This window comes from Rhinolophus sinicus, linkage group LG10 (genome assembly GCF_036562045.2).
Source record: "Rhinolophus sinicus isolate RSC01 linkage group LG10, ASM3656204v1, whole genome shotgun sequence".
NCBI lineage: Eukaryota > Metazoa > Chordata > Mammalia > Chiroptera > Rhinolophidae > Rhinolophus > Rhinolophus sinicus.
The window spans coordinates 109,989,810-110,013,517 of record NC_133759.1 but is presented as its reverse complement, the minus strand read 5'-3'; the positions used below and the strand labels follow the sequence as shown (position 1 = coordinate 110,013,517).

The 23,708-nt window shown below is 51.9% G+C and overlaps 1 protein-coding gene across 3 annotated transcripts; it reads left to right on the top strand.

Annotated features, from left to right (window-relative positions):
* The first annotated feature begins 54 nt into the window (after positions 1-54).
* Positions 55-23,464, top strand: EIF3B (eukaryotic translation initiation factor 3 subunit B). Of its 3 annotated transcripts, none has more exons than XM_019757570.2 (19): positions 55-575; positions 4,344-4,536; positions 6,096-6,215; positions 6,638-6,695; positions 6,871-6,999; positions 7,254-7,411; positions 9,961-10,089; positions 10,172-10,238; positions 10,602-10,648; positions 11,686-11,896; positions 13,375-13,447; positions 14,266-14,388; positions 16,108-16,186; positions 17,019-17,157; positions 19,618-19,743; positions 20,217-20,294; positions 20,682-20,790; positions 21,089-21,207; positions 21,995-23,464. In XM_019757570.2, the coding sequence occupies exons 1-18, from the start codon at positions 125-127 to the stop codon at positions 21,190-21,192; spliced, it is 2,394 nt and encodes a 797-aa protein (XP_019613129.2). In that variant the 5' UTR covers positions 55-124; the 3' UTR covers positions 21,193-21,207; positions 21,995-23,464. The 3 variants fall into 3 exon arrangements, with proteins under 3 accessions (XP_019613129.2, XP_019613130.2, XP_074170107.1); XM_019757571.2 differs by lacking the exon at positions 21,995-23,464 and adding an exon at positions 21,833-21,988 and having other exon boundaries at positions 95-575; XM_074314006.1 differs by lacking the exon at positions 21,995-23,464 and adding an exon at positions 21,828-21,986 and having other exon boundaries at positions 95-575.
* The last annotated feature ends 244 nt before the right edge of the window (positions 23,465-23,708 follow it).

The following is a 23,708-nucleotide window of genomic DNA, read 5'->3' as shown; positions in this document are numbered from 1 at the left end:
GACGCGCACCCCTCTGATCCTCGTGGGCTGCCCCGCCGCATGCACATGGCCCGGCGGTAGGCGCGGTGCGGCCTGGGAGAGTCGGAAGCGCGGCGAGGCCGGGCGAGGCGGCAGCGGCGGGCTCATGCAGGACTCAGAGAACGTGGCGGCGCCGGAGGCGGCCGAGGAGCGGGCCGAGCCCGGACAGCAGCAGCAGCTGGACGCCGAGCCGCCACCGGCGGAGGAGCCGCCGCGGCTCGCGGGGCTCGGCGCGCAGGAGGCGGCGGGCGGCGAGGACGCGGAGGCGGAGGCTGAGGCTGAAGCAGAGGCCGGGCCGGGGCCTGAAGTGCCCGCCGAGCCCGCGGCCGACGGGGAGGAAGCGGCAAGTGCGACCCCCGCCCCGTCCCTGCAGTCGCCCGAGGAGTCCCCGGACCCTGCCGTGGGCGAGGCCCCTGGGGAACAGGCCGGGGACGCGGCAGCGGAGGCCCGGTCCGACGGAGCGGGTGAGGAGCTGGGCGGCGCGGCGGAGGACGGCGACGCGGACGAGCCCTCCTTCAGCGACCCCGAGGACTTTGTGGACGACGTGAGCGAGGAAGGTAGGGCGGCCGGGCCTGGCTGCGCGGAGGTTCTCGCGGCCCCAGACGCGGCCCGGTCACTGTGCGCCTCGGGGATCAGCAGGGGGGCGTCTCCATCCTTCACCTGTCGTCCCGCACGTAGGGAGGGTGTCCTGTGAGAGCCCGGACTCCCCTTTGTCCCAAAGTAAAGAGGGGGCGGCAGGAAGACAATTCGGGGAGCCAGCCGTTCCTGCCCCCAGGTGTTTGGAAGCGGTCGAGGGCAGACGGCGCGTAGCAGGCGCTGAGGTCCGTGTGCCGTGGGGTGGCCTTTAGGGTCGCGCAAAGCGGGACACTGCACGAGCTGCGCGGTCTCTGGCGACAGTCCCCCAGCAGCAAGTCTCGGTGCCCTGAGAGGCAGCCACAGCTGTCGAAGTCCTGACGCAGACTCGGTGCGGTCTCTCTAGGGGTGGGTATGGTGCTGTCCCCCAGAACAGGTGTGGGGCCTTGTCTGCCTGACGCAAGGGTCAGCCTTCGTGGAGTCCCTTCGTAGGCCTGTGCCAGGCGCACTCGGCCAGATTCCTCCTTGGGCCCCTCTCTTTGTCAGCCTAGAGGCAGACCCCTCCTCCTCGGGCAGGTAATTTTTCCAGGTGTCACTGGTGTCGGTCACGCCGTGCTTTGCCCTCCTTTAGACTTACAGACGTTTCTGTTTCCTGCCTGGCAGCTTGTCTTCTGAAGTGACTCGGTGGTAGCTGATCTTACTGTATTGTTTGCTTCTGGTTTGTTTTTAGCCGTTTGAACTCGACAGGCTTGCAGCTCGTCACTGTACTGACTGCTTGGTAGTAAAACGGGAAGGTGAGGCGAGCAGTGATACACGGAGGAAAGGAGCTGCCCACGTGCAGACACGGGGATCTGAGATGTGGTGTCTGATCTCACTGAGACTGAGTCCGAATCATAAAGAATGTCAAGTGAAATGAAAAAAAAGTTTAGGAAACCAGCATAGGTTTGGCAACTTAGAAACATGATTCTAAAGGGTTACCTGTTACTGTCACTATATTTCATAAGGTAAAAGACACGTTAGCACGAGAAGCAGGAAAGCCTCCGCAAGCTACTGAAGCCCTGGGAAGGCTTCCCACCGAGTAGGTTGCTGGGAACTGACAGGGAGACAGTGATGCTGGGACGTCCTCTGCCCAGACCAGTGTTGTTTTCACCACACTGATTTCTGGTGTATTTTGAAATCTAAGTTTTGATTTTCAAAGGCCATTTTGACTCATTCAGTATTTACTCTGCAATTGACTTTTTTATAAAGCATTATTTGAGGACGTTTAATTCACACAAGATTTTAACGTGAATTATTTCCAAAATTGTGTGTGACAGAGAATGTTAACATGAACCCAAGGCCAGCCAGGTTAGGTGACAGCTGGGCAGACCTTTTGGAGCCCATGTAGTCATCATGTTTTTGCCAGAGTGACCTTTGAGGCTCCTGGTCCTGAGGAATTAAAACTAAGCACACCTTCAATTTTCTTGAGTCCACTTGGTTGTGGTCAGTAGTTCAAGTATGTTTTGTGTTTCATGAGAACCCCTCATAGGGGAGCTGAGATGCCCAAGGTACCGCTTCTTTTGAGAACGGACTGAGTCTCGTGCAGCGAGTGCCCCTCACAGGTGCCATGAGATCCAGCGCTGGAGAGCAGAGCAGCCTCTCCTCACTGAGACACTAGCCCTTTTGCACACTTGTGTCTGAATTACAACCATCCTCTCACTTTTAGTTTTCAACTGCTTTTGGTGCTTGGCCAAACATATATAAAAGTTTTGACTCTTTAAGTGTCTTTTTAGTTCATTAAATAGTACTTATGTTTATATCTGCTATTTAGTTTGAGAATTGCTTCTTTCTATTTCTCTGGGAGCCAGATTGGGAATCCATGAGTCAGGAGTAACCAGCAGTGTAGGCTGGTAGTGATGATGGAAATCTGTTTCTTCATGTATAGTGATTGCATTTATTCCCTTACTGTGCATGGGCAGCTTCTTAAAAAGAATTCTTGTTCCTGTAAAGAACTTTAAGATTGTGGGAAGGCGTCCACAGTTTGTATAAAAACTGGGCTTTTTATTGTGAACCTTGTAAATTCAGATCAGGCTGAACAAGCCACTTAATTGTATAGTAAGTGAACTTTAAAAAGAACCCAAGGACTGACTGCAGTCTCTGGGGCAGATGCCTCCATTGCTGTGACTCGAACCTGCCTCTTTCCCTCTTCCCTCTGCTTGGTCTCAATTTTAACTTCTTAGAAATTTAAGCGGCAATTCTTTTTTTAAGGTCACATTTTCAATATCATTCATAAAGGGTTGAAATTAATTAGAAATAGTTTATAACAGGGCATGCCTCTTGAAATCAAAGGATGCTTTGCTTTTTGAAAGATCTTTTCAACTTACGGAAAATTTCAAACACAAAAGTGGAGAGAATTCTTCTTAACTTTTGAGAAAGAAATGCAGCAAAAAATATTTTGTGTCCTATTTGGCATGTTGGAATTCTTAAGAGTATAATAAAGAAATGAGAGTGACAGTTGGGTTCCAGAACACGAGGCGCTGTTCCCCCGCTGTTGTTTAAGATGACCTGTGCTCCTGCTAGCTGACGGACTATTGCAGTCCACTCGTGAGTGTGCTTTGGGGCAGCTCTAAAAGGTGTGTGTTCTCGCTCCTAACCCAGCACCTTGTAAATGCGCAGCTTTCTAGACAAGCTAACTAATTGGGTTTGGGATTTGTACAGAATTATACTGAAAAGATAAGGTTGCTTTATTTCAGCTGCTACTCCGTTTGGCCTCCGAATGCCCATCTCCAGCAACGGTTCAGGCATTTCTGTTGGTGCTGGAGCATTATGGTCAGAAGGACTCAAGGCCAGAGACAGGTCTCTGTCAGGTAGAGGGCGGTGGGCATGTAGAATTGACTCGCCCAGGCAAACCAGTTGGCCTCCAGTCTGCTTCCCAGACTGTTTGTGTTGGTTGCTCTCATGGTTCTTTTTTCTATTCCTTTTTACACCTATCTTTCCTTCTCTTTCTGTTACACTAGCTGACCATTTTATGGAAACGAAGCAATTCTAAGAAGTTTGAGTACTTAAGATTTGGGTTCTGTGATCTTAATTTTAAAAGCAGATACATGAACATAATACATCTTGAGTTTTCGAGTGTAGTTATGAAAGCATTGCTTACTATGTTCCAAGCATTGTCCTAAACTTTCACGGGTTTCATGTCTGTAAACGGCTGGTGTATTTCCCAACAATCTTGTGAGTTAGTTCATCTTGCCAGAGACACCACCAGTCAGATGCATGGTTTACGTGCACGCTCTCCTGAGCTTGTGTGCTCTCCAGGTCCTTGTTTAAATGCAGGTCAGCCCCATGTTGTCTTCCAACTCTGGGTAATGAGTTGTTTGCTCTGTTCTAAGCTGACTGGGAAGAAAGTGCCTGGTGGTGGGCTTGCCATGGACATGGGTCAGGGAAGTCCCCAGGCCACTGGGGGTTTTTTATCTGATTCCTGGTGAAAGACCTTCCTCTGTGTGTGTATTCATCGTTGTTAAAGTCAAGTCTTTAATTCATTTAAAATCGTCCGTTATTCCCAGGAATCAGTTGACATATCTTGACTGTCAAAGGGAGTGTGAAGAGTTAAAGTCAAGTTTAAATTTTGAGGCAAGCAGGGTGTTGACTTCTTTTGTAAATAGTGAAAGTATTTTGATTATTCATTTTTTTGCTTCTTAGACATTTGTTATATGCTAAGCTAACGTAATACGTTGCCCGGTAAGAACCGTCTGACAAGTCTCTTGCTCATACAGAATTATTGGGGGACATACTCAAAGATCGGCCCCAGGAAGCAGATGGCATCGATTCTGTGATCGTGGTTGACAACGTTCCCCAGGTGGGACCTGACCGTCTGGAGAAACTCAAAAATGTCATCCATAAGATCTTTTCCAAGTTTGGGAAAATCACAAATGACTTTTATCCCGAGGAGGATGGAAAGACAAAAGGGTGAGTGATGTTCTCCATCTTAAGTGTCGTTTGTATTTTTCTTGCTATCAGACACCCTGTGGAGATCATATGTGTCACAGGAGTTCACTGTGGCTGCCGTGTGGACCTCAGGGGCAGTTCTGCCTCGTTTGGTTGTTCTGGTCCTGCTTGGTGGAAGGTCTGCTGAGCAGTGAGCTGGTCCTGGGGCTGTGCACACAGAAGGAAGGACACTAAAGTGTGGTTCTCAGATTAGAGTAATTATAATTTGGTGCTAAATTGTCAAAGAATCAGGGCTTGACAGTTCAGTCTTCCGCCATCAGAACAGTGATTAATGCACGGAGCGTCCTGGGTAAAGCGACTGCTCGATCTGGAAGCTGGCAGACGTAGGAAAACTTTACATGTGGTATTTTTTAATTCTAAGGTATGCTTTCCCCCCCACATTTTAACATGCCAGAATGGGGATACTTTTTACACTCTAGGTGAAAGCATTTCTTATTGCTTAATTAGCGACTTTTCCCCTAGTGTTACCTGAAATATTAGTGCATCTTTTAAAAGTGATAGCCAGAGATATGTCTTGCAGTTTGCTTTTTAAATTCAGCATTCGGTCTTCTGTGTTGATAAAGGGCATTCTCTTTTCTTTGCCTTAAACGCTGTGGTATTCTGTTGCACCACATGACAGTTTGTCTCCTATCCATTGATGTTTAGCATCTCGCACTTACAAACGGCCTTGCACACGTTCCTTCTGAGCCAGCGTGAGGGCTTCCTTGCTACATGCCTGGGAATGGAATTGTGGGGTTGCATGAAGTCACCTGCAGTGCCACTCGGCACTGTCAACTCATGATCGAGGTGGTTACCAGTCACAGGTTGACCCGCAGTAATGCACGCTCTTCTGCGTTGCTTCACGATCTTGGCAGACTCTTCCCATTAGCATTTCATGTAAATATCAGGCTTTGAGAGTCCAGGCAAAACCTTCCTCTGTAGGACAGGAGTGAGACGGTGATAACGCGGATTGTTTTACTAATTCAGATTTTGGAAACTACCTAGAATAATTTTAATTTATAAAAAAATGATCAAATACAGGTAATGCTCCTGATGTTTTCTATTTTGGAACTAGGTGGAAGGATAACCTCATGTTACATTTTTTGCTGTAATGAAACCCCCTCTGAGAGCCTTTGTAACTTTGCCTGTGATACACAGGATTACACAATGTCCGTGGTTTTAGATTTTTAACAGCCTTAATGAGGTAATTGACATATAGTAAACTTTTGTAGTTTTAAAGTGTACAGTGTCGTAAGTTTTGACATACATATGTCCATGATACCATTACCACAGACAAGGAAATGGAGATTTTGATTAATGAGCTTTTGTGTAACTTATGATTATGGAATCAGAGACGTGGATCTTGTGTTAGATTGTGTTCATGTTTAGGGAACGACTCTGCTAGCAGGTTGCCTTGGACGTGGCCAGAGCCTGGGTCCCAGAAGTTCCCAGTGTTTATGGCACGTGTGGAGGGTCTTGTGTGTATTGAGTGTGACCTGAAAGACTATACTTGTGCAAAATGACCCTCTTCCTCACGTCAGGTACATTTTCCTGGAATATGCGTCTCCTGCCCATGCCTTGGATGCGGTGAAAAACGCCGATGGCTACAAGCTCGACAAGCAGCACACATTCAGAGTTAATCTCTTCACCGATTTTGACAAGTGAGTTCAGTCTCGGGCCCTGAGAACTTGGACGCTTACCCTGAGTGGCCCGGCTTTCTGAGGGGAATGCTCGTGGCCTTTCAGGCAGTTCCATCCTTCACTCAGAGCCATGCAGGATCATTTCACATCCCTGGCCCCTCCTGCTGGCCAGTATACCCCTCACCACCAGCATCCCCGTGCTGGTTATTACCAACAAAAACGCGGCCTCTTCCCAGCCTGGGGGGAGGGCAGGCAGGGGTGCATACAGCGGGTCCTCGTGGTGAGATGCCGTTGGGGTTTCGCTCGTGTTCATGTGGCTTAGCCAGTGAGGCCTGATGGGACTGCTGGGGGTCGGCTGCCACCCGTGTAGTTGCCATTCTGTTTGCTCACCCCTGTTCTTATAATTGTGGCGTGTTACTAATCAGTGTCTTTTCCTCTCCCAGGTATATGACAATCAGTGACGAATGGGACATCCCAGAGAAGCAGCCTTTCAAAGACTTGGTATGTCCTTCCAACCGGTAACCAACCACGTAGCCACTCACTTGAGGTGCTGACTTCTTGGGAGTTAGGGACACTGACCGACTTGGTTACGCCTCGAGGAGCACTCAGTACAAGGGAGTTTACTTGGGTGAAAATTGATGACGCGCAATGCCTCCTTCCTTTCCGCCTCTTCTAGGGGAATCTGCGTTACTGGCTCGAGGAGGCCGAGTGCAGAGATCAGTACAGTGTGATTTTTGAGAGTGGAGACCGCACGTCTATATTCTGGAATGATGTGAAGGACCCTGTCTCAATCGAAGAGAGAGCGGTGGGTATATGCTGCCACGTGGGCTTGCGCTGTCTCCTTACCGGGCCTGGGGCACTAGGGCAGGTGATGTGTCACATTCTTTGAGATTCTGTCTCAGAGAGCAACTTCTTTCGTTCTTCAGCTTTGAACTAAGTTGGGACGTGAACAGGCTTCTTGTGTTTTTCAGTGAAGAGTTTGAGGAGTAAATCCTCACAGGAGGCGTCTTTCTGCTTGGCTGCTTATTGCGTTAACATTGGCCCCGGCTCTCTCCACAGCGATGGACGGAGACGTACGTGCGGTGGTCCCCTAAGGGCACCTACCTGGCCACCTTTCATCAGCGAGGCATCGCTCTTTGGGGGGGAGAGAAATTCAAACAGATTCAGAGATTCAGCCACCAAGGGGTTCAGCTCATTGACTTCTCACCTTGTGAAAGGTAAGCCTCAGAAAGGTGCATGTGGTGTCTGTTCTTTTCACTTCATGCCAACTTACAGGTAATTTTCACCAACTTACGGGTAATTTTCACCAACTTACAGGTAATTTTAATACCGTGTTATTTTGCGGTAATTTCAAACTTAGAGAAGTTGCAGGAAGAGCACAGGGAACTAAGTCCTGTGCTCTTTCCTGAGTCCCCAGCTCACCTTGTTTGCACTTGCTTCATCATTTTCTCTCTCCAGAGATACGGACATAATTTTTTTCATGAGCTATTCGGGACTGAGTTCAAGTGTCACATCCCTGTACCCCAGCTGTGCATTTCCTAGGAGTAGGAAATTTTCTTACACAACCGTAGTGCATCTATTAATTTCAGGAGATTTAAAATGGATCTAATATTCCAGTTTTGTCACTTGCTCAGTAATGTCCTTTGTCAGATTTTTCCCTTCCGTTCATGATCCAATTCAAGACCATGGTTGCAGATGGTTTTCTCGCAACTGAGTCTGCGCGTGAGGTCGCCTGTGTGGTACAGCGCACAGCCACACAGCCGCTCTTGGTGCTCGTGGCCTCGCTGCCCAGACGCCCCCGGAGTCCTCAGGCCCCCGCTCGGGGCTCGTCTGCAGCCTGCCTTCCCTGTGTGGCCAGCGCACTCGGTGTCCCCCATCCCTCTGCCGGCGCGGCCTGTACTGCAGCTCAGCATCTGCCAGTCGTCGCCTGTGCCCCCTGTGCTCCCATGGAAGCCGCCCCATTGCAGGGCTTCTGATGTGGCAGCAGGTTCCGGCTGCTGCTGCTCGTGACCTCCCAAGTATAAAACCTGTCTGCACGGACAGCTAGAGTGCTGTAGTAATACCCCTGTGCGAGTATTACTTAGGTTGAATGATTTCTTACTTTGCTATGTTTGCTGCAAAAAGTTTTGAGTAGTTTGAAGTAAATGATAGACATCTCTACACAGTGGCATTGTTGCAGGAAAACGATGTCACGTGACCGCGGTTCATCACATCTACCAACACGGAAGCTACTTCTTAATGTCGTCTAGTCCTGGGCATACCCGGCCTGCCCCGCGCGTCCCCAATAGCTTTACTTAGTTTGTCCAGACCTGGCCCTGTCGGGCGCCTGCAGGCATGGCGCTTCCTGCCCGCTGTGGTCTTTTGATGCCGACTTGGTAAGGAGACAGGAGCTGCTGGCCTGTGAACTGTCTCATCTTCTGGATCTGACTGATGACTCCATGAGGCATCATTAATTTACTTTTTTAATCCTCGTGTTTCCTGTAAACCATAAGTTGTGTCTGGTGGATGTTTCTTAATTTTGATAGGCTAGTTTTACGTAATGTATTCCTGGAATACTCATTAATTCGCAGCCACTTTGCATGTTCCTAATACAAAGTAACTGACGTTCGTTCCTCTACCAGCAGTCTAAGTGGGTCCTAATGTCCGGCCAGGGTGACCTGCGGGGCCGGGAAGCTGCCCACACGCCTTCGTCTGCTCGGCACCTCCCCGTCCTTCAGCAGTTAGCCCGCGATCTAGACGGTGTTTCTGTTGTTGGTCTTACTACCTTCTGTTGTAATTTATCTGTATACATGTCCGCTCGAGGACAGACACTGGGCCACCTCTTATCGTCATCACCCTGGTGCTTAGTGAATGTCCGAATGAATGAATGAGTCCGTGGACACGTTTGCTAAACAGTTTCTTTAGTTCAGGGATAGTCTTGTGTTCTTTGTGGTGTATCGAATAAGTCTGAGTAGGGATTTCCTACCTTGTGGGAGGAGGTGACCCACGCCGTCATTATTAATCTGGAGAGTCAGGGTGTCAAAGAGCCTGCTGAGGAGCTGACGCGGGCATTGGAGCCTCTGACAGGAGCCAGAGGCCACTTTCTGCTCCTGTGTGTGTCTCTGCCTGTCCTCCAGCCCACTGTTCTGAGGGCAGCTGGCGTAGTTACACCTCATAAGCCAAGGCCGCAGCTGCCATGGTGCAGACCAGCCAGTAGGTGGTGCTAATTTCTGGGAGACACCCAGACACGGGAGTTCCCCGTCAGGCTCAGGCACAGGCACCAGGCACAGGCACGGGAGTTCCCCGTCAGGCATGTTCTTGCTTCTGAACAGCACGAGACATCCGTCGTCTTCATTAAGCATCGGTGAGGATAGTACAAGAACTGCTCTCCACTCCTGCTAGAGCACACAGCAGACTGGTATCTGTTGGACCTTTCTGTGTCCTGCTTTCAGTGGAGAAACATTTTAAGGTGACCCTTGGAGCGCCCTGGTGCCAAGAGTGACCGAGTGCTTTGTGCCACAGAGGTGGTTCTGCTCCGTGTTTACGTGGGGTCTCCTGATGGGAGAGCATTGTCGAGGGTGTCGGGGGTTTGGGGCAAGTGCCGGCTGCATGAGTCCTGACTGCTTTTTCGGGCAGCCTCACCTGTGCCTGGAGTAACCTGACGCCACAGATTGGCTGCCTCCACTGTAGCGTGGGGCCATCCTTGCCGTATCCAGGTAGAGCTGTGACCCTCCTGAGAGGATGGGAATGAGCGGGAGGTTATAAAAAGTGTCCCCCTTTATTTCAGATACTTGGTGACGTTTAGCCCCTTGACGGACACGCAGGATGACCCTCAGGCCATCATCTGGGACATCCTTACCGGGCAGAAGAAGAGGGGCTTTCACTGTGAAAGCTCAGCCCACTGGCCTATCTTTAAGTGAGTAGACCAGTGGTAGCTGTGGTGGCACGTCTGTAGCCTTATTGTTGGCAGAGCCTGGCACTTCCCTCCTTCTTCCTAGGTGGAGCCATGATGGGAAATTCTTCGCCAGAATGACACTCGATACACTCAGCATCTATGAAACCCCTGTGAGTGATTTAATTTTCTGGAAACTGAGCTGCTTGTTGGCCTCAGTGGTGGCGGTGGATACAGTGGCAGCCTCAGGGAGGAGGGGCTTGTGTGCAGAGTGAGGCACAGCTCGTGCCTTTCAGTTTCTCGTGTCGTGGGGCTGGTCTTCCACCTGCCAGCCCCCACTCTGTGCCACAGAGAGTGAGGGGTGGGACAAGTGACTTGGAACGTGAATTGTTTCACTGTTCATCTCACACTCTGTGCTCACACCGACCCCTTGGCAAACTCATATCAGAACCTCTTAATGCCTTTTTGTAAAAAAAAATGTGTTATTGGGACATTGGCATGATTTGACTCAGTTGTACCCCTCATTTTCCCGGCAGTCGATGGGTCTCCTGGACAAGAAGAGCCTGAAGATCTCTGGCATAAAGTAAGTGACTGTTCCTCCGAGCTGCTTTAAACTGCTCTCCTTCCGCTGGCAGTGGGCTCTTACACAGCTGGAGGAAACACTGCTGATCGTCGCAGACATGGGCACGGCACAGCGGGCCCGGGCCTGCTGCCACCTGGGCTACTGCTCGTCACCGGGCCCATTCACAGCCCTGTGTCAGCAGTCCCCTTCCCCTCACGTGGCACCTCCTGAGGGCCACTGTCGGGTCTGTTCATTTCACGTTCCTGTCTCGGGACCACAGCTGCAGTCTCCGGGGAGTGGTGACCCATGCATTGGGGTTCAGGTCTTTGGTGAATTGCAGCTGGTATGCTCTGTCACAGACGGCACGTGTGTTTCTCTGACGTCTCTGGGCCTAGTCATATCTCAGCAGTGAAGTACCAGCAGTGCAAGGACTGTCATGTTTCTTATTTATTGTTGTATTCTTGGGCAAAATTAAAGCTTATAATTAAAAATAAAACCAGGAATTCTCAATAAATGGGAGAGTAAATATGCTCATCACAGCTATGAAGTCATGAATTGCTCGATACACCGCCTCTCCTGTGGGGTAATTCCCATGGCACAGGGCACTGCCCTCCGTCTTCCCGAGCCCTCGTAGGCTTGTTAGTGTGGGGTTTTCCTCTTAGCTTCCTGATGGGTCTTAGAAAGCACGTGGCTGGTGCCATCAGCCTACAATTGACTTGACCTGCCTGTAGCGGCAGGAGGTGGCGGTTTGAGGGGGGCCATGTGGGATGGGGGTGCTGGCTTTGAGTCCTGAGCAGCACAGTGGGTGACGGGGGGTAGCATGGTTTGTGGCTTTTTCCTCCCTGGCAGAGTGAGGGGTTCTGAGGACGGGATGAGCTTCACGCAAAGGCCCCAGTCCAGTGCCAGTGGGTGAGCTCCCATCCCAGTGAAGTGGGAGCTGCTGGTTTGGTGGTGAAATGGGCCAGTGGGGAGCCAGGTTTCTGTAGAGCAATGAGTTTGCTTCCCGTTTTCATCACTCAGCCAGTCCTGTGTAACGTTTTCTTTTCTTTGTTCTGCAGAGACTTTTCTTGGTCTCCAGGCGGCAACATAATAGCCTTTTGGGTGCCTGAAGACAAAGATATTCCCGCCAGGGTCACCCTGATGCAGCTGCCCACCAGACAAGAGATCAGAGTTAGGAATCTGTTTAACGTTGTCGATTGCAAGCTACATTGGCAAAAAAACGGAGATTACTTGTGTGTTAAAGTAGATAGGACTCCAAAAGGGACCCAGGTAAGCGGATGCCAGCGGGCAAAACAGTCCAACACAGCTCCAAAGCAGCCGCCGTGTTGTTTGAGGGTGTTAATAGGCTTGGGGTTTAACTGGGTCATTTGCAGACCCACCCGATATCAGAAGGAATTAATTGGCTGTCGCAGCTACAGCTCTTGTCATATGCTAGCTGAGGAGTGTAATTTTTTCTTGTAAAACTTTGGGTGATACATAGTTTAGAGTTAACAGGGGCTACAGCTGACCCTGGAACGGTGCGGTCCATGTACACAGTGGATTTTTTCCCGTAAGCGTGCAGCCAGCCCACTGTGTGCCCAGGTTCCGTGTCTGCCGACTCAGTGAGTGCGAATGGGAACAGTCTTGGGGGTTCCGCGGATGTGGAGGGCCGACTGCATCGACCTCGTCATGTTATATAGGGGTCTTGAGCATCTGAGGATTTGGTATTGGGGGTCCTGGAGTCAATCCCTTGTGGATAATGAGTAATGACTGTAGTTCCATTTTGGGGGAGTCAAAAATTGTGTGTGGATTTTCGACTGCATTGGCATCCAGCGCCCCTTGCCCTTGCATTGTTCAGGGGTCAGCTAGATTTTTTTGCATCATTTGATATTTAACTTACCCAGAAAGTTGCCTGATTTTTCCTTGTGATGGAAGTATGCCTCTTCCCTTTACAAAACACCTTTTATTGAGGTATAACTCTACCATAAACTCACCCTTTCCCAAGGTCGAGCAGCACAGTCACACTAATTCCAGGACACTTATCACGCCAGCATTCTGTCCCCAGTAGCAGCAGCCACCCCACTTCCACTCGCCACCCCACTAGCTCCTGATGCCCACTGCCGGCTTTCATGCTTTCTGTTGGGGTTCCCTGTTCTGGACATTTCATAGATTGGGGTCATACATGTGTGGCCTTCTCTTCCCTGAGCGTGTCTTCAGGGCCCACCCAGGTGGGGGCATGTGTCAGAACCTCATCCTTTACCGCTTTATAGCTACATGGGTGTCAACACACCGTGTTGACCCAGCCGTCCATAGATGAGCCATTCTGGCTAGTGCCTCGGCCCACTTCACACGGCAGTGGATCCTGAAGGTGATCTGCTGGGCAGCCTGCTGGCCGGGTTGTTGAACCGGTCCCCGTTGGTGGGCCACCGGGCCGCACGGAAGTTCCGCAGACAAGCTGCAGTGCGGGTCCTTGGGCTGTCTGCATGAATGTGATCTTGAGGGCAGTTTTTTGCAGTAGGATCTGGGCCAGTGTGCGTGTGTGCGTGCATTGTCCTCCACAGAGATGGCCCCGACTCGGACCTCCACCAGCACTTGAGAGTCTTTGTTTCATCCTGAGGGATGTAATTTTAATCATTTCAGATAGATAGTCATGTCTTTATCAGGTGTATAAATGTAACCTTTCATTAAATTCTTAAGTTGTCCTTTGATTTAAGTCTTTCTCATACTTTGAATTTCCAGAATGTCACCCTCTTTTCTTTTTTGAACAGGGTGTTGTCACAAATTTTGAAATTTTCCGAATGAGGGAAAAACAGGTACCTGTCGATGTGGTCGAAATGAAAGGCAAGTTCCACTGGAGTCATTTGGAGTTGGAGGGGCCTGCTGTGCTCTTCCACACTCGGCCTGTAGAACGCTGCTGTGAGTCCGTTGCCTGTGCAAAGCGGCCAAGGCTGAACGCTGACTCACTGAGCGGCCGGCCGTGTGTCTGTCCCAGCACGTACAGTTAGGGTTTTCCTTTGCCCCTTTCATCTCCACTCTCTTCATTTTCCCAATAGCCAAGGGAAGCTGCCCCGTTCTTCACACTTCTGATCACTTGCGATGCTGAGGAACGAGGGTTCTAGCTGTTTGTACGCCGGCGAGAGTGTATGGAGGACAGGCCTTCAGGCCCGGCCAGGTTGGCCGGCTCACCTCACACAAGTTCCCAGTTCACTAGCTTTGCTTAGACTCGTGACAACTATTCAAATGCTGTGTTTCTGTCTTTAGATAGAAAAGTTGGCCTGTGTCTTTGTTGTTTTTGTTTGTTTTGTTTTCTGTTCTGCTGGAGAGAGGAGGAGAAAGGGAAGGAGAAAGTACAGAGATAGGGAACTGTGTAAAGCTGGCCCCTGCTTGGGTAGAAAGGCACTCAGCCCTTTGTCGGCCGTAGACTTCTGCATACGTTCCACGGGGCCTGTAGGTCAGGAGGTGTCACAGGCTGTGCAGCCCCACTGCCCGTGGCAGCGTCCCTGCTTGGTCAGGGCAGTGTCCCCAAGGCACCTCGCATGTGTGATACTCCTGGGCCTACACTGTGGTCCTTTAAACGAATCTTAAGAATTCGGGGAGGGAGAGCTAACTGCTCAGGGATATTTTCTTCCATAACCAAAGGCCCCCTTTTCTTGGTACAGAAACCATCATAGCCTTTGCCTGGGAGCCCAATGGGAGTAAGTTTGCTGTGCTGCACGGGGAGGCTCCTCGGATATCAGTCTCCTTCTACCATGTGAAAAGCAACGGGAAGATTGAGCTCATCAGTAAGTAGCCTCGCCCGTTGCCTGTCGGCGGGGTGGACAAGCGGCACGTGGTGGGGAAAGCTGTGTCATTTCTCCCAGCGAGTGCCTGGGCCCAGGGCAGCTGCGCAGGCCAGACCCACAGCTCGATCAGTCCATTGTAGGTCCGCACAAGCGTGGTGACACTGCAGTGACTCACTGCAGGGAGCACCTCAGTCCACGGAGAGTCGGCCCCTGAGCTGCCTTTCCTGGTAGTGTCTCCACGCCAGCTGCCGGTCCTTGTTTCGAGTGGACGAAATCTTTTCCTCTGTGGCCAAAGTTGTGGTCTCGGCTTAGGGGTCACATGCCCCCCTTCCCAGCTCTGCTGTTCTTCCTCAGCAACCTGGGCGATGTCAGGCTGGGGCTGTGGCTGCTGACTTGCTCCTTGCCCAGACGGGCTCTGTCCTTGTGTCCTTCGTGCTTATTAGCACACAGTAGGCCCTCAGTACACACTGTGGTACTGAATTAACAATTGTTGCTTCACGGCATTCTTTCCATGCAGTGACTGAGGTAGTGGGGGCCACACTTAGGCCACGCTCACCACATGCCCCTGGGGACCTCACACAGGTCTTCCTTACCAGAGAGACAGTGGATTTATTTGTGTGTCCTTGGGATAGCTTTTCCTGAGAGAATTCTGTAAGGAACTTTATTTTCACTTCCTAAAGCCTAGCAGGATTTGAGGTAGAATCAGTTGGCTGTCTGTCACAAAACTTGTATTAATTCCCGTGGATATAGGAAGAAACAAGGGCAATTGTGGACTATGAGAAGATTTCTCTTGTCTCCTGCTGTAAAACAGGGTGTAAAGCAGGCAGCAGGTACAAAGGGAGGGTGCCTCTGCCTTGTGAATACTCCGCACCGTGTACCTTTCCTCGAAGGTTCAGTGTCAGCGCTGGGACAGTCACGTGCCCCGTGTGGCATCAGTGACTATTGCGCGCTATCTGCTTACAGAGTTCTCCTAGTTTTGTTTCGGCCTGCGAATCCTTCCCCGTCGGGCGGGGCTGGCTTTCTTTCCCCTTGCTTCTCCCCCTCCCCACTGCCCCCTGTTCCTGTGGGTCTGCAGGCAGGCCAAGATAAAGCTGCCGCCCCCCCCCACCCCCACCCCAGGTAGCTAACTGCCCATCTGGGTGAGGAGACCTTCCAGGTAAAGACTGAGCTGGAACTCCCATGTCCACGGGCTCTGCTGGGCCCTCGCAGAAAGTGGGCAGTTAGGGGGTTTGGGCAGATGGTGTTATGAGCATGCAATTTAAAAACATGTGTCAGTCACTGGGAGAATGGATTTTAGGCTTTTTGAGTCCCTTAATTTCTCTGAGAATCGGATGGAAATGGGATTCCTTGCCCTCTTGTAAACTCACTGTGATAAGGAAGATACACTGTAAGTGGAGTTCCTTTGTCCAGTTACTTTGTGAAGAAAGGTGCTTTGGACATCAAGTACTATTGCAAATACTGTTGCAGCTTCAGAATACTCCCCGTGCTGCCACCCCCCACACCACCACCCCCCACTTTAAGTGTAGGCCGTAACTTAAGGTGTACTTAAATTAAACAATGGGTTTTCTGGTTGCACAGGAGTGCTACAGCTGTGGCTGAAAGCCATTTGTCCGACTTACCCAGAGGGGGCAATATGAACCCGCGCCCGTCCTTGGCTCTCTGCACGCAGGCTCGAGGGCTTTTACAAGGACTCGTAACAGATACTTCCTTTCGTTTCAGAAATGTTCGATAAGCAGCAGGCAAACACCATCTTCTGGAGTCCCCAAGGACAGTTCGTGGTGCTGGCTGGCCTGAGGAGGTGGGCGTCTGCCATCTGCTGGCGGCTCGTGGGGAGCGGCACTCGGGCCTCCCACTGGGTCTGAGTGTCATACTGGGGCTCTGACTCCTTGTGAACTCCAGTGTTCCCACATGAACGGGCCTTCCAGGTTTGCTCGATGGATGGTCATTGTGCAGTGTTCTCATCGTGCTCCCGGACCTGGGCCAGGACCAGGCAGATTCAAATAGTCACATGCACGCTCTGCAAGACACGTCTGCGTGTTGATTCCTTGGCAGTTAAGCAGGAACTCTGCCTGGCAGTCCAGTTAGCCAGCGTCGAGTCCACGTCTTCTTGTAGGAAGGCTCTTTAGGCAGACAGCCGTGGGCCTGTGAGCCTGTCTGCTGTGGTCGGTGTAACCACAGGGCGGGTCGTACACACTCACCCTCCCTTGCTCGCTACTTAGTTGCTGTTTCAACAGGATGTGTGGAAGGAAAGAACGGGGCTTGCAGCTGCCGTCCTGCCTGTGTGCAAGCAGAAGGCACCAGGTGCCGATGTCCCTGACTTATATCCGAGGCATTTATTGTGATTTTGGAGGCTTGGCCTCAGATCCCCCTCCTGTAAGGATAATGCTGCAGACACATACAGTCTGGTCATGTGCACTTGGTACGGCTTTCTTCACAGCCCCCCTCGGAGACCATTACTTTTGTTCTTCCCCATTAATGGCCAGGCAGTGGTTGGGGGGTGCTCTGACCCCCACCCTGCTGCCTCCGAAGAGTGGGAACGCCAGTGGGAAGGCACGCGCAGGTGGGGTTCTGCGTGGAAGCTAACTGCCGTACCCTGACTGTGACATCTGTCTGTCGGTCTGTGTCCCCAGCATGAACGGTGCCTTGGCGTTTGTTGACACTTCGGACTGCACGGTCATGAACATCGCAGAGCACTACATGGCCTCCGACGTGGAGTGGGACCCGACCGGGCGCTACGTCATCACCTCTGTGTCCTGGTGGAGCCATAAGGTATGGGCCCGTGGAACCCGCTGGTGCTGGGCTTGCAGCTGACCCCTTACCATGGCGTCCCCCCTCCCACACACACGACTCTCCTCGGGTAGGTATTGCTGTTGGGTCATTGTAAATTGACTTTGTGCCCAGGCTGCTTCAGAATGCCAATGCTCCTCGACGTAGGATGGGGCTGCACCCCAATAAATACCGGAAGTCGAAAATGCCTACCGGCATCCTCGCTTAGCCGAACCCACCCTAAACATCCTCAGAACACTTACTACCTACGGTTGGGCAAAACCATGTCGCTGCCCTGCCCCGCGTCATGGGAGACTCCATAGCACATACCACCAGGCCGGCAGAAGATTCAGACGCAGAACTACAGGTGTGGCTTCTACCAAGTGCCTGTCACTTGCACACCATCGTGGGTGTGTCGGGACCGGCCCCTTCTGATCAGAGCGCCTACGGCAGCAGCCTTTCCCCAAACACCTTGGGGTTCCTTGAGCTCCTCTTTCCTGAGTTAGACCACGTCTTAGCCTGCTACAGCCCGCGTCCAGGCTGCCGTCCTCAACAGTAGCCACAGCTTTTCACCGTGGGAACCGGAGAGTATGATTTCCGGGTTGTAACCCTCCCCTGCAGTTGAGATTAAACCGGGCTGCTCACTGGCTTGTACGTGGAGGGGGTTCGTCCTGTTCTCACACGTTTTCCCAGCTCAAGTACTTCCCTCTCAAGAAGTCCTTGGTTTGGACTATCATTTTCTGTCCGCCCAGCCCGTGAGCCCTCTGTGCCAAGGCCTCTGCTGGCCGCGGTCCTCTGGCCCACAGTGCGTGCTCCCTGAGCGCAGGCCACGCCAGCTCCTGCCTCGGGGCCTTGGCCCTCCCCCCGCCTGGAGTGCCGTTGCTGTGGGTTTGGTGCTTCCTGCTGTTCCGCTCTCGCAAAGTGCACGTCGCCAGGGTCTCCCCTCCTGCCTCATCTCACCCTGCTGTGTTTTCATGGTGCTCAAACGATGCGAAGTCGGCTTAGTCGGGGGCTCCGAGCTCCTCATCTCCTGGTGCCGCTGCCATGAAACATTGTGGGGATGCGGGCCTCTCCTGAGCTGTGTCACCAGGCCTCTCCTGAGCTGTGTCACCAGGCCTCTCCTGAGCTGTGTCAGCAGCATCGGAATGTGCAGGTTTAGTCAGGACACGCTGACGGGATGAATTGGCACACGAGAAACGTTTCCCATTCCTGTTTTTAACGTAAGATCGTCATCTTTGTCTTGAACAAAAGACACAAGGGTGTGTCAGCAGGAGAAGGAACGGGCCTCTGGTTGTGGAAGGAGGCTGAGGCAGGAGCAGGAGTGGCGGGTACCAGTGGGGGGCCTCTCAGCCTGGGCTCAGAAACTCCCCAAAAGGCATGGAAGTCTGATTATACAGAAGCATTTTTATGGGGAGAGGATCCATTTCCTTTAGAGCCTCAAAAAATCTGTAACTTGAAACTCTTAAGAATTTTGTGCTCTGCAGGGATCAGAGTTCACATCTGTACAAATCACATCCTGTGTAGCATCTAAGGCTGCTGTCTTTTCAGTGTTGTTCACAAACTGCTCCCAGCTGGTCAAGTTTGCCGAGGATTTTGTTTCATGTTTCATTAGGATTTTGTATTGTTTGAGGTGTTGGCAGTTGAACCAGCTCATGCACATACTGTGTTTCCCTGAAAATAAGACCTAGCCAGACGGTCAGCTCTAATGCGTCTTTTGGAGCAAACATTAATATAAGACCTGGTCTTATTTTATAATAGTGTAAGACTGGCTCTTAAATTAATTTTTGCTCTGAAAGATGCATTAGAGCTGATTGTCCGGTTAGATCTTATTTTTGGGGAAACGGTATGCAGAGCCTGTGAAGTCAAATTCAGGTAATTCTGTTCAATGAAGCCACGAACTTCTAGGAACGGACTTAGCAGACGTCCCTGAAAACAGTGTCTTAAGTAGTCACCTGTACACTCTGATCAGGATATGCGGGCTGTGCCCATGTTGAAATCTGTTCACTCGTATCCTTTCAGACTGTTGATCACTGTTGAAACGCGACAGGCTCCCAGAGTGCTTGTCTGGGCCAAGGTTACACCAGGGTGTAAATGAAGGCACTGCTTCCTTCATCGAGAAAGTCTTGCTATGAGAAAGTATCAGCTGAGTTAAACTGTTCAGTCAAGTTCGTTTCTGTTCTGTGCTTTCTTAGCACTGTGCTAGCTCTTGTGTACACTACACTGTAATTCAGTACATAGTGTGTTGTGTCTTGTTGGTCAGCTGTCTTCCCCCTGCCGAATGGAAGCCCGGTGAAAGCAGGGGTCTTTGTTTTATTCAACAATGTCTCCCAAATACCAATGCCCTTGTAGGGCGAACCATTAGCTCGCAGGCATCTGAGGGATGAATGGTTGGCTTTATGGGCTCTGCGTCCTGGGGTGATCGGGTGGGGTGAGCAGCTCCATCTGACCTCCGCCCTCTTCCAGGTGGACAACGCTTACTGGCTGTGGACTTTCCAAGGGCGCCTTCTGCAGAAGAATAACAAAGACCGCTTTTGCCAGCTGCTGTGGAGACCTCGGCCCCCAACGCTCCTGAGCCAGGATCAGATAAAGGTGTGGTGTCCCCAGCAGGTTAAGGGGGTGTGCATGCACTGTGAAACCGAAAGGAAAAGCTGGCTTCTGTTACTGTCAGGGTGGTCATGAACAAGGAATAGAAAAGTGACCCTTTGAAGAGATGTAAGAACAAGTGGAAAAGAATAGTTTTAGTACAGTCGACTCGGATTTTCAGTACCATTCTAGGAGATCTGCATGAACGGGGTGGGGTGGGGGTGAAAAGACGCCAGGGACTGAAAATGTCCAAGTGACACCAATGGTATTCGGGCAAATGTGAGAGGGCAGGAAATCCTGGGGAAGAAGGACCATCTCGCTGATGAGACTTGGAGAACAGACGTCACGCTGGGTGCTCCTGGGAGGCAGTGTCCGCCAGTCGCTGAGGATGGCATCTCCTGATGGCATCTTGGACGGTGGTGTTTGTGGTTCTTGACTTTGAATGTTTAAATCCACTGACTGACTTGTCTTTGTTTCAGCAAATTAAAAAAGATTTGAAGAAATACTCCAAGATCTTTGAACAGAAGGACCGTTTGAGCCAGTCCAAAGCCTCAAAGGTCAGCCTTATCCCTCGGACCGTCCCTGAGTGGCAGAGAAGGGCCAGTGGCAGGCTGTGTGTGTGGGGGCGAAGGGGTCAAGAGTGGAGAGTGGCTTCTCCACAGAAGACGCTCGCCGTGCTGCACCCGTGCATGGACTGGCAGGGGGCAGCAGGGGTCCCTGTAACTCTCTGGTGGCTGCAGATCCAGAAATTGGGGGGCGGGGGCAGTTAGGTGAGAAAAATTGAGAAGCCCCCACTGTTCCTGTCCTAAGAGTCTCCCTTTCAGTGAAGTGCCCCACGTGGTGCGGGGAGGTGGGCTTACTGCTGACACGTTTTCATGCTGGTTAAGCAAAATCATGATGGCAAGTTAAGTGCTAGTTTGTAACTGCCCCCTCCCTATACGCAGGAGCTGGTGGAGAGAAGACGAACCATGATGGAAGATTTCCGGAAGTACCGAAAAAGGGCCCAAGAGCTCTATATGGAGCAGAAAAACGAACGTCTAGAACTGCGAGGAGGTAACTTCCTGAGTCGCAGACACTTATTTTAAAGCTGTGTCTGTGGGACTACGTCTCCTTTTGCATCTGTGTTACCTTCCCAGGTTCTCAGTGCACATGAAGTGTCGGGTGACGGTTCTTAAACTGTCAGTGGGGCTCACGCCGCCTGCACGCTCACGGCCACAGCCCTTTGCCGAGGACCTTACTGGGTCCTCTTGGCTGGGGTGGCACGTGTGTGCGTTCTGCTGGGTGAACCAACGGCAACAGCCCCGTCCGCTGTCTGCACAGCCGCTGTGGCCTGTTCCCTCTTTCCCCTTAGGCATGGACACCGACGAGCTGGACAGCAACGTGGATGACTGGGAGGAGGAGACCATCGAGTTTTTTGTCACTGAAGAAATTATTCCGCTTGGCAGTCAGGAGTGACCCGAGAACACTGTGGTAAGGCTTCCTCCGACAGGGAGCAGGTAGCACCCCGTGGCTGGCCCACAGGTTAGAAAGTGTCCTGTTTGAGGTGATGTGTGAAATCCCCCTTCCTGCTCTCACGGTTATAAAATCCTTTCGTATGAAGTGGGACGAGTAACATGCGAGCCCGCAGCAGGGGCTGGGGCTCTTCATGCTGCAGCGTCGAGACCTCACGCTCTGGGTGTCGGGGGGCCTTGGCCAGCTGGGTTTGGCTGTGGGTGACGGCAGGGCCAGCCAGCGCCGGGCGGGTGTGCCGTGCTTAGCGGGAGGCTGGCACCGACTCTCCAGGAGCCTTTGCCGGCAGAAGGCCTCGGTGCCCGGCAGGAAGGTGGCTGTCACCGGCCACGGCACCTGGTTGTGCTCAGTCCCTGGTGGGTCTTGAGACCAGAGCCTTCGAAATCTGGTCAGGTGTGGCAGGAAGTCAGGCTTCTTCAGTAACGGAGAACAGGGTCTAGGGGTCCCGACCACGGGGCTCGCGGGTCTGTGTGCACTGGGTGTCCAGGAGTGCAGGCCCCGGGCAGGGAAGTGACCGGTCATCCTTGGGCGTGGTGCCCTCCGTCGGTCGGGCTGCTTCCTGAGATGACGGCTGTTTGCAGCACAGGTGTCGGACTGAAGCAGATCTTCAGGGCGCTTCCACCTCTTGAGATGGTGTGGTTTATGCTTGCCTCACCTGCTCACCTGGGAGATGACGTCAGCAGTAATCACCTTAGTTCACTTGCGAGGAGGTGCAGGATGGAGAGTAAACACTGTTCCCTTGTTGCAGCGTCACCTTGTGCTGGAACCGCGGTCGCCCTCTTGCAGACAGCCCGCACAAGTCCTGAATTTTGCCTGTGCTTTCCCGAAAGCTCTGGACTGACCGCCCCTGGGATTCCATCTCCACACATAGTGTGCCTTTTAACCCCTGGTGTCCTCAGTGGGGAGGTTTCAAGGCACTGCATTAATCTTTCTCGTTTGGGTTTTAATCCCCACCTATATTTGTTACTCAGACTGACGCAGCGCTGCGGCAGGCCCCTTTCTTCCTGCTGTTGCACTGCCGCGTGCAGTATCCTCTCGAGGATTCACTGCCCGTGTGTGTGGCCAGTGTCAGCCGTGTCCCAGCGTGCTCAGGGGTGCCGCAGTGCGTGGTTCTCTAAACGGGCTGAACGTGGAAATAAAAGCAAATGTGTGAAAAAGCTGTCTTTCTCCTGTCTTTAAACATAGATAGCGACCTTGACTGTGGTGCCTCTCCTTTCCCCCGGCAGTGACGGCTGCTGCTGGGGCTCCTTCCATCCGTCTGCCACGCGTGTGCACGTGGCAGGCGGGGCAGGAGGACACATGCCCCTGTGGTTTTCTTCAGCAGGTGAGCTCCGTACAGCACGCATCGTCCGATGGGTCCGAAGGGGTTTTATATTGTGTGCTTGTCATTGCGTCTGGCGAGAAAGAGCCCTTTAGACATCTTGAGGCATTCAAGTCTGGAGGCCTGTTGAGAATTGTCACTTTAGCCACTGTTGGTGGTCCCCTTTGAATATTTAACCTTCTTTCCCTGTTGAAAAGGGAGTGAACGAATCCATGTAATTTCAGCCCATTTTTATTTGCAATGTCTTGCTGCCCGTCGGTGCCTTGTCAAATTGCAGTTTCTTCCGCCTCTTTCTCTCCTGGAACCGGAGCTTAGTTTAAAAAGCACAGAAGCACAGGACAGTCAGACTTGGAGCACACAGTGTGACATGTAAAAACCTGAGGACATTCTGGGATTGGAGGATCAGCTGTCCATTGCGGGGCAGAAGACGGGCCACCGCCTGCCCTGCCGCTCGGCCAGCTGGCCTCGCCGCCGTCCGCGGCCCTCAGGACAGACTCTGCAGTGACAGCTGCAGTCTGTGGGCCGCTAGCCACAGCTGTCCCCACGACTCCCGGCCGGGCTTCTGCCATGATGCAGGCGCTTTGCGTGTCTCTTTTCTCAAGCCTTGGGTTTCTCCACCTGTGCTTTCTCTGCAGGTCTTGGCTATGTCCGGCCGGCTAGCTCGCCCTCGGGCCTGTCGGTGCATGGCTCATGCTCATTCTTGTTTCCACTGATGTTCTTTGAACTTTAGTGTGCTGAGGCCTAGTGTTTCTAATTTCGTGCCAATAAGAAGGAAAAGGCACACGGTTCTGTCACGTTAACAGATTTTTAACACAGCTTTTAAAAATTTTTCACAGTTTTGAACTTGGTAGTTGTAATTGTTTTACATAATTTGTAAATAAAAGAGTTTCTGAAACACTTGTGCTTGCTCTAACTCTCTTCTGCTGTAAAAATGGGTTTCCCAGGGCTGGCCCATCCTGTGGGGGCTGGGGAAGGGGACAGTCGCCCAGCGCTCTGGCTCGGGGCATTGGGGTGGGCGCTGTGCCTGGCCACCCACTCAGGCCTGGTTTTGTTGTGTCTCCAGGGGCTGTCAGGATGTGAGGGGTTTACGTTGGAACCTGGGCTCCATCCCATGGGGTCCTGGCAAGAGCTTTTGTGGACG

Coding starts and splice junctions, on each gene's coding strand:
- EIF3B (XM_019757570.2), top strand. CDS start 125: ATGCAGGACTCAGAGAACGTGGCGGCGCCGGAGGCGGCCGAGGAGCGG. Junction 6,696..6,870: donor AGCAGCCTTTCAAAGACTTG/GTATGTCCTTCC, acceptor CGCCTCTTCTAG/GGGAATCTGCGTTACTGGCT. Junction 10,239..10,601: donor TCAGCATCTATGAAACCCCT/GTGAGTGATTTA, acceptor TTTTCCCGGCAG/TCGATGGGTCTCCTGGACAA.